The 10,342-nt window shown below is 43.9% G+C and overlaps 1 protein-coding gene across 1 annotated transcript in view; it reads left to right on the top strand.

Annotated features, from left to right (window-relative positions):
- Positions 1-5,182: 5,182 nt before the first annotated feature.
- AMD1 (adenosylmethionine decarboxylase 1) overlaps positions 5,183-10,342 on the top strand; it is a gene marked incomplete at its 3' end in the record, with an annotated part of 17,962 nt that continues 12,802 nt past the window's right edge. The window contains exon 1 of the mRNA XM_037727451.1: positions 5,183-5,625. Within this exon, the coding sequence (XP_037583379.1) occupies positions 5,516-5,625 (110 nt within the window). The remainder of the gene's footprint in view (positions 5,626-10,342) is intronic.

A 10,342-nucleotide genomic window follows, 5' to 3' on the forward strand; every position in this document is an offset into this window, starting at 1 on the left:
TACAGGCACGCGCCACCATGCCCAGCTAATTTTTTGTATTTTTAGTAGAGACGGGGTTTCACCATGTTGACCTGGATGGTCTCGATCTCTTGACCTCGTGATCCACCCGCCTCGGCCTCCCAAAGTGCTGGGATTACAGGCGTGAGCCACCGAGCCCGGCTGTTTCACAGTTTAATTTAAAACTTAAATTAATGTAATTCAATGTAATCTGAGGCATTACAGTGTTGTTTCTTTCTTCATCACTTTTGCTTCTGTTTCTTCTGTATTTTGCAGTAACAATACCATATCTTTACATGGTGTTTTACAATTTCTAAAACACTTTTCTCACTTATAATCTTTGAAGTCCAACAACAGCCTTGGGCAGTAAAACTTGCACTGACATTAGAGAAAACCATGTTTTCTTTTTCTTTCTTCTTTAAATAGAGATGGCGGTCTCACTATGTTGCCCAGGCTGGTCTAGAACTCCTAGGCTTAACGCAGTCCTCTATTCTTTGCCTCCCAAAGGGATGAAATTACAGGCATTAGCCACTGTGCCTGGCAAAGAAAACCATGTTTTCAACACCATCAGTGTGACAGATTTGTTTTTTTTTTTTTTTTTTTGAGACGGAGTTTCGCTCTTGTTACCCAGGCTGGAGTGCAATGGCGCGATCTCGGCTCACCGCAACCTCCGAGTGTGACAGATTTGTAAAACCAGAGGCATACTAGTAAACGTTTAATAATCAGTAAATATTTAACAATTACCTAGCTGAGGATATGGAGAACACTGATTATAGAGTTTGCCGATTTCACTGACCTAAATACTCACAGCATTGCTAGTTTCAAACCACCACTGGGATGTCAACTCACTAACAAAATTTCTGAGAATGTAACAATTAGCTCTCACAAACCGGAGGAAGCCAGTTCTAGCACACTTCTTCACCACTTTAAATTGAATCTAAGGCCAGGTGTAGTGGCTCATGCTTGTAATGCCAGCTCCTTGGGAGGTCGAAGTGGGCAGATCATCAGTCCAGGAGTTCAAGACCAGCCTAGGGAACATGGTGAAACCAGGTGTCTACTAAAAATACAAAAATTAACCAGGCATGGTGGCACTTGCCTGTAGTCCCAGCTATTTGGGAGGCTGAGGTGGGAGAATCACTTGAGCCCGGGGAAGTCGAGGCTGCAGTGAGTCGAGATGGAGCCACTGCACCCCAGCTTGGGTGACAGAGTGAGACTCTGTCTCAAAACAAAAACAATAACAAAACAAAACAAAAAAGTTTCCACATCTTGTTTTTATAAGAAAAGTAGTTTTTGTCCCTTTCTTTTTTTCTTCTTCCAGGCTAGTCTGTGGACAGATTAAGCCAGCTTTAACAATGAGAATAAAGATTTTACTCTATGGTCAAAATGGGTTAGAAGGGGGCCAGGCATGGTGGCTCACGCTTGTAATCCTAGAACTTTGAGAGGCCGAGGTGGGTGGATCACCTGAGGTCAGGAGTTCAAGACCAGCCTGGCCATCATGGTGAAACCCCCATCTTAAAAAAAAAAAAAGGGTTACAAGGAACCTGGTTCCCTGAATGATCTCATGGAACAGAGCTGCCCACTTAGCCCTAAACTAGTTGCCTACCTTTGTACTGTTATGTGAGAGAGAAATAAACCTTAATCTTTGAGTTACTGTATTTGGAGATCTCTTTGCTGTAGTAGCTTAGTGACCTCTCAGAAGAGGCAACATTTAAGCTAAGATCTAAATGACAAGAATGAACAAGCCATACCAAGAGGAGAGAAAGAGCATTTCAGATAAATGAAAATGACCTAAAGGGAAACAGGTAAGAATGGCTAGAGTACAGAAAGTGAATGGTAGAGACAACGTTGAAGGAGAATTAATTCAGGACCAAATCACTTAGGGATTTGAAGGCCAGGGTAAGAAATTTTGATTTTAAGTGTAACGAGAAACCATTGGAGAATTTTAATAAGTGTCATAATTGGACTTATATTTTAAAAACATCATTCTATCTTGGGCTACGGAGACACTCAAACAAACAAAATCACTCTAGCTGTTCTGTGTTAAATCAAGTGAGGTGGCAAAGTGAAGACAAAGACTACTATAGTTAGAAAGCTACTGCAGAAGTCCAGGGGAGCTAATTTTACGCTCTGAACTAGGGTGATGGTAGAAGTAAAGACAGAACAAATTCTTGAAATGTTTTAGAAATCTCAGCACAGCTAATAAGTTGGATGTAGGACAATGCAGGAAAGAGTGGAATCGTTGATGATTTTGAGTTTAAGCAACTACTATGTAATGAAGTGATTTGTTGTGTAAAGGGTGGACCATAAAGAGGTAAGAAAAGATAAGAGTAGAGACAGAGAGGTCAGCGGGAAGCTTGAGTTGAGGATAGCCGGGTTTTTGTTAGTTTTTTTTTGCGTTTGTGGGGAGGAGGCAGATTGTGCTGTGAAAAAGAACAGCTCTTTTCTAATAATAGTAGCTTCTATATGCTTGTTAGGCATTCAAATAGTGAGGCAAGTCTCTCAAAGGACTGAAATTCAAGGATGATGTCTGGGCTGGAGATATAAATTTGAAAGTCATTAATATTACAGGTGGGTCATAAAGCCATGGACTGGATGAGGTAGGTCACCTAGGGAGAAAATGTATATAGAAGAGAGGAGTAGCCAAGAGCACGGCAGCATTGGGAAGAAAATTCAGATGTACAAGGAAAACCAAAAAAAAGAAAGATGTCAGAAAAGCCTGGAGACTCATTTCCAGAAGGAAGGCATAGTTAATTGTGTCACAAGCTATTGAAAGATTGAGTAAATGGGGATTGAGACCGTTCATTGGTCTCAGCGGCTTTGGCAACCACTGGCTTTGGCAAGAAGTGGGCCTTGAGAAGTGCCATTTCAGTCAAGTGCAAGGAATAAATACCAATTTGGAGAATTTGAAGGAGAGATAAAGAGGCAGAGACCATGAGTATAAACATGTCTTTACATCTTTTAGGGAGTTTTGCTGTAAGGGAAGCAGAGAAATTGGGTGACAGCTGAAGGTAGAAGTGGGGTCAAGTAAGGATTTTTAAAAATTTGAGTAAGATCTTAATAGGAATGATTACTGAAGAGAATACAGGGAAGGGGTACAATCAGAGATAACTTAAGAAGGTCTAGAGGATGGGAGTCCTTTAAGTGTTTTATGTGTGCAAAGTGCGATGTTCAATGAGCCATTTTTTAAAAACTGGAAATGTGGGGAAAAAAATGGTCACTCTTGATATAAATGAGGCTGAGAAAGGAAATCAGTTTAGAAATAACGATAAATGTATTTCGGACATATTGAGTTCAGGAAAATATTCAAGCAAAGATTAACCAACTTAGTACAAGGGATTTTAATTTTTATTATTTCTACAATCTGAAGAGAAACCAGAGTATACTAGGAATTTTGAGCTTCAAGATAACAAGAAAAATGATATATTTTACAAAGGACCGATCCAGTTGGTAGAGTCTATTTAAATTATCCTATATCAAATTAACGATGATTTACTTTGCCAAGATTCTTGGCACTTTTATATTAACTTAAATTGCACTGGGAAAAAGCATAACAGTAGTTGAGAAGCAACTAATTATAAGCAATTATAAGCCAAATTATGTTTATACCACAATTAGTGTTTGAGGTGGTTTAGTAGGCAGATTCTTCAATAAGCAACCATCAAATAATTGAACAGCTTGTAAAACACAGAAATACTTCTTTTATCTTTATTCCAAGTAGAGTAACCACATTCTTTTATCGTTATAAAATAAGCAACATTTATTATCTTTTGTCCTAATCCGCAGTTTGAATTGGATGCTTATAGAACATGGCAAGAGTAGTACATGTGCCTAGCTCACAACATAGCGTCTTTCAACAGATTTCACCAACACATGAATCCACGTTATTGTAAAACGGTGCTGTTATGCAGGGTATCTAGAGTGCAAACCCAAACCATGTCTTTTTCAGTGGATTTTTCATGCTGACATTATCTTATTTCACTTTGGGGAAAGTTTTTTTCTAAGGATGATAGTGAACATTCTTTTTGCCTTGTAACAATAGCAATTTTTATGTCAGCTTGGTTTTTTTCCTCCCATAATTCAAAGTCATAACTTTGTTACCACAGTTTTGCCATCTGAGGTTAAACTGTTTTCCATGGCTTGACGACTATTTTATACTTAACATTGATTAATGAAATATTAGACTGACAGTTCTTTAAGTTACCATCAGGAATCCGTTACATTAATTTTCAGGTAAATCCTTCTTAAGTACACGAGAAGGCAGCACTGTAAATTTTGGTGGGGGGTAAGGAGAACTTCTATCAATACATCGGTTTGATAAAACTCAAAGAAAAACATGATCAAATAAGTTCAGATTATATTTAACACATTCAGTTTCTAGAAGCAGTTTTGCTGAATAAATTCCCACCAGTTGACCTAATGGAGCAACACAGTTGCCAGTGCTTCCCGGCGGCTGCTGCGCTCAGCCAACTGCGAGGCGCGGCGAGCCACACGGTGGGAGGTGGGTAGAGCCGGAGCCCTCCAAGGCTGGGCGCCACGTTGCTTTTCTCTTCTGAAGTGGGAAGACAATGCTTCTGGCTATTGTATAAACCAGCCAAGGACTGCATTCATTCGCACACCAGCCAAGGCGTGAGCAGAATCAAAGCGCCTTCTAATTCGACCCCTGGCAACGTGCGCGTCACGGACAAATGTTTAGTTTTAACGCCTGACTGCGTTCGCCTTGGGAAAACACACTTTAAAGAATGGCCAAATATCTCAGCAGTCGCGGTGAACTGCACAAGATCAAAACGACAACGCCAACCCAACGCTGGCCACACTCCCCGCTGAACCCCACCAACACCCCAAAGGACCCACCCATGTTTTCTGCTAACCATTTTTTTTTTTCCTAAACAAACTCTGCAGAGCCTTTCCTCATTCCGTTCCCGGTCTCCCCACCCACTCTGCATTCGATCCGAGGTTTCTAGTCCCCAGCCGGACATCGCAGCACCGACTCCCACTTACTGGCCAGGGACAGCCCGAGCCGCAGCGCAGTCGGCAGCTCCGGCGCTCTCCGCAGGCCCTCGGTTAGCCAGCCACCACTCGACCGCGAGTGATTGACAGGCGGCAGCACCTGTGGGCCATGGAGGCGGGACTATGCGTCACTTCCTGGCCCTTTAGGGCTGCTGGAGTATATAAAGGCGGTGCTCACGCAGTGCCCTCGCTTACACAGTATGGCCGGCGATATTAGCTAGCGCTCGCTCTACTCTCTCTAACGGGTAAGCAGCGGAATACAAGAGACTGAACTGTATCTGCCTCTATTTCCAAAAGACTCACGTTCAACTTTCGCTCACACAAAGCCGGGAAAATTTTATTAGTCCTTTTTTAAAAAAAGTTAATATAAAATTATAGCAAAAAAAAAAAAAGGAACCTGAACTTTAGTAACACAGCTGGAACAATCCGCAGCGACGGCGGCAGCGGCGGGAGAAGAGGTTTAATTTAGTTGATTTTCTGTGGTTGTTGGTTGTTCGCTAGTCTCACGGTGATGGAAGCTGCACATTTTTTCGAAGGGACCGAGAAGCTGCTGGAGGTTTGGTTCTCCCGGCAGCAGCCCGACGCAAACCAAGGATCTGGGGATCTTCGCACTATCCCAAGGTGGGTCCCCAGGGCACTCGCTGACATCCGGGCCCGGGGACTGTCGCCGCCGCCGAGGCACCAGTCACGGGCGGGGCCCGGGTTCCCGCAGCCTTCAGGTGGGGGCAGGTCTGCGGGCAGGGATCGCTTCGGCGGCCTTGGAAGGTGCGCGGTTTCGGGGAGATCGGCCGTGTCCGGCTTCTCCCGCCGTAGTTGCCGCGCCTAGCACTGCCCTGGGGGAGGGGAGGAGGCCGGCGCGGCCGCGTGCTCAGGTAACGTCCCGCGCTGGGCGGCGAGCGGCGCGGCCCGGGGTGGTTTTGCGGCCCGCGCCTCCGGACTTGCCCCTTGGTAGTTGGCGGCAGGGGCCCCAGGTGGGGGTCGGGGGCGCCTGCGCGGGTTCCCTCCGGCAGGTGTGGCTCGGCGGGCTTAGTCAGGCGCTAATTCGGGCGTGCCCGCCTCGGGGAATGGAGGGAGGGAGTGGCGCTCGTTCTTGCCGCGGGCGCGCACCGAAGAGGCCCTCCCGGCCTGGTTTGAGGGGCTAGCGAGCAAGCCTCCCACCCGCGGTGGCCGCGAGCAGCATGTGGCGCTCGAGCGGCGGGGATTGGGCGGGAGCAGTCGTGTCGCAGTGGCTGGGCCCCACCTTTGCCCTAACGTGCTCTGCACCAGAGCCTTTTCGGGGCGGCTGGGCAGACGGCGCAGTCCCCGGGGCGGCCCCCGACGCGGCCGCGGAGCCCGCCGAGGGTTGCTCACCAGTCTCTTGACCTTGGTTTGTGTAACCTGCTACGGAGCCGGCGGGAGCCGGGAGAGCGGGGCTGGAGAGGTTCGGGTGGAGGGAGGCCCGCCTAACCCAGGACATAATGCCTTAAGCTTGAGCAAAGGAATCTGGGGCCCACTCCCACCGCGGGCCATCAGGCGGGAGAGAATAAGCTGACGGCGCCGAAGAGGCGTTTTAGGTGGTATTACTGTGGAAATCCAAGCTTAAGTAAAAACACAGAGATCCCCTGGCTGCTTGGGCCTTGTTCCCGGCGGCGGTCGCACCAGTAGCCACCCATTGCCTTCCTAGGCCCTGCCACCGGATCCCTGGCTTCTCTGCGCACAAGTGCGGCGAGAGTGGCCGTGTGGCAGAGTAACCGGCGTTGCCTGCTTCATTGAGAGGCGGCAACCAATGAGCTCCTGGGCCCAACCCAGAGCCTGGCCCCAGGGTGTGGGCCAATGGGCGTTTTAGGAATGTTGGCTGCTCTCGGAGCTGTCCCTTGACAAAAAGCAACTGGAAAAGGGAATCCAGGCAGACACGTGCTACCGAGACTTTAAGGCACGATGGGAAGCCCAGTTTCTAGCAGTACATCTTGAACGATTCCATTGTAGAAAAACAACGGAATAGGTCTAATTTTTTAAGCTTCGTGTGACACTTAAAATGTCTGTAGTGCTTGCTACGTGCCAGGCTCACGTGTAGATTATAGGAAGCGGTGCTTTGGTCATGGAGAAGCTTAGTATTCCTTTGACTGATTTGAAAGCTGATATTTTTGGTAGGCATTTGGTAAAACGATTGTGATCAGGATGATTACCTAGAAAATCTTGGCAAGGAAGAATTAATGGGTAAGAACCGTCCTAGAAAATGAGTAACAAATTGTCACTTTGGCTTTTTAAATGTTTGAGCCCTTAAATAATTAGTAAGTACATGTTCTTAATAAAGGGAAGAAGTTTGTGTTCTCCCCAAGTTCGTGGCGGTTTGGCTCTTTAGAGTTTCCTGAGTCAAAGTGGAGGGAGGGGGAAGAGGCTTTTGCAAAAGCAGCCTGCTCTCTTTAAATGTTTAAGAACCATTTTTACTTTGTACTTTAATCAGCCGAAATTGTTTTTCAGTGTGGCTCTTAAAATCATGGCCAAAGTTAAACCTTGAAGGATAAAATATTCCCTTGAGTACAGTTCATGATTTAGTGCCATCCATTTTGTGGACATGTAACATTCATTAAACAACTGTTGTCGTCTACTGCCACATTATAACTGTTGTAGATAAAGCAAGTTAAGCAAGAACTGAAAAATCTCTTGATTTAACGAAGAGGTCCAGTGGTGACCTTTGTAGGAACATTTTTCAGTGACCACTCAAGTCGTTATTTATTTACCAGGTTGTTAAACAAAAAAAACCTGAAATGGATGTTCGATGAATCACCTAAAATCAATGGCCTGGCAAAGAGAGTATCATCGATGGAGTCTGGTTTGTGGGGACGTGGGGTGCCAGCCCCAGAGACCCCAGGGAAGGATAATCGATCATCTAGAAGAATAAAGCATGACATGTTTTACTCAAATGATATGATTAAGCGCACAGCCTCTGGAATAACAAGACTTGAATTCAGCATTTAATAGTTGTGTGAGCTGTTTCTTCGTCTCTAAAATGGAGGCAATAATGGTACATAGCTTCTGGAAGAAGTGTTACCAATCTGTTTATAAAGCATTATAAACACATGGACATAGAAAGGATTAAGAGAGTGAGAGCCTTAAATGTTCAAAGAGAGCATTAGTATCGATGCTAAAGGCAAGGATAACAAGATAAGGATATTAGGGAGAAAAAAAATCCTGGAAAAATAGCTTTCTAAAACTAACGCAGGAAGAAATAGAAAACCTAAAATAGTCCTAGAACACCTAAATAACTTGAATCAGTCATTAATCATCTAGGCCCAGATGGTTTCTCTGCAGTGTTATAAATAATTCAAGGGAGAAAATATCCAACCTTTTTCACTCATTCTTCTAAGAAACAGAGGGAACGTACTTCTCTCTGTTTGCTCATCCCAAAGTCTGAAATATATTTTTTTTCTCCTAAACGATGTTTACCTTTCATATTTAGACCTGCAATCCATCTGGAATTGATTTTGTGTGTGGTATGAGGGAATAGAATTCACTTTAAGCAAACTTGGCTCATCAGTCCAAGCTTTAATGCCAAGTTAAGCTGGAATCCTTTCTGAATGTACACCTTTTACTAAACACTGCTTCCCTCTTGAAGACCATTTAAGATAATTTATCTTAGTAAGTGAACAAATGATGTAATACTGAGAAATTTAGCAAAGAAAAATCCCGTATGATATAGCTTGAGTTAAACAATACTGTTGATGAAAAGCAGCAGTCCAGGTGTATCCAGATGAATAAAGGACAATTAAGGGAGAGGCAGTTTCTTAGGGGTAGCTTGCAGTTTTCTCTAATTTTTCAGATTTTAGGCATGTTGAATAAAAATCAGTGACCATTTAAAAAATGGTTTAGTTGTTAGATCAAAGTGCTGTACCAAACAAAAGCTTTTTATAAGAAATGGCAGCTTCAGGGAGGTTGAGAGTATTAAGGAGGAAGTCTGTTAGAAAATAGAAAATTTTGCTAAGAGTGATTTTTCAGGACTGGAAATCCCTTTTGCTTTAGACAGCATCACAGACAGACCTGAGCTGTTTTTAGTAGTTAGGTGGGTTTAGATGGGAAATTGTAATGGAGGTGGAAAGGATGAAAGGTTAGAGGTTTTTTATTTTTATAGTTATTCATGAACATGAAAACTAGAACTGGTGGGATGTACAGCTGTTCCTGTGTTTCACTCAGATTTTATAAACTAAAACACAATTTTTAGTAAAGGATTGGGGCAGTTGCAAAGATAGTCACACCTCAGCGTAACTTTCCCCAAACTCATGCCTTATTTGACTACATCATTATGCAGCATTGCACTATCAATAATTTACATTGAAGGAATTTACAAGCCATTGCCAAAAAACCTTTTAGTGTAATGTTTTGGGGTGTAGAAATGCCTCCTACTAAAGAATTAAGTTGCTCATTACATTCCTCCCAGCAGTTTCAAAGAGGTTTCAGGGCTGGGCTTGGTGGCTCATGTCTAATCCCAGCACTGTGAGAGGCCAAGGAGTTTGAGACTAGTCTGGGCAACATGGTGAAATCTTGACTCTACAAAAAAATTGAAAAATTATGCGTGCATGGTGGCCTATCCTGGTGCATGTCTGCAGTCCAGCTACTCAGGGGGCTGAAGTGGGAGGATTTTTTTGAGCCATTGGGAGGCCAAGACTGCAGCGAAATGAGATTGCACCACTGCTCCCCATCAGGGTGACAGAGTGAGACCCTGTCTCAACAACAAAAAGATTGCAACTGTTTGCAAACCATGTGTCTTTAAGAAGCACATATTCAGAGTAGCAGAAAAGTGAGAGGAGTAATTATACTGATTGGGGTAAAAATTTGAGATAGAGAAACAATAATGTGATTATAATAGTATGGCTGCATTCTGGGTTCATATCTTTGCACAAAGGGTGGCTTATTTCTCTGGGTATCTGAATTGACTGACCCAGGAAGGCATCCTCAGAATCTTGTGGCCAGTCTAGCTTTACGCAAGAATAATTTGGTTTTAGGATGCTTTTGACCCAAAGACGGCTTACTACCTGGGGTAGAAGGCACCCTGATGAATGTACTACATGTAATGAGAGTCTCTAAAACCTAAAAATATGAGGTAAGATCAGAATTGGGAAACTGCGGTGACTTTGGATAGATGACATGAACTCTGAAACCAATCAGTTTTACATTAGGGAGTAATAAGTAATCTAATGACCTGGAAGCTTTTTAAATAAAAATCTTCTGGTATCCTCAGAAGGTATCTGACCTAACTGGATATGGGGATAGGATCCATGTATTCACTTTTCAGGTGATTAGAGCATAACCCTGCACTAATGGATTCCTTCTATATTTAAGTCCTTTGTCTTTTTTTTTTTTT

The sequence above is a fragment of the Cebus imitator genome, unplaced genomic scaffold, assembly GCF_001604975.1.
Source record: "Cebus imitator isolate Cc_AM_T3 unplaced genomic scaffold, Cebus_imitator-1.0 Scaffold231, whole genome shotgun sequence".
Taxonomy (NCBI): Eukaryota; Metazoa; Chordata; class Mammalia; order Primates; family Cebidae; genus Cebus; species Cebus imitator.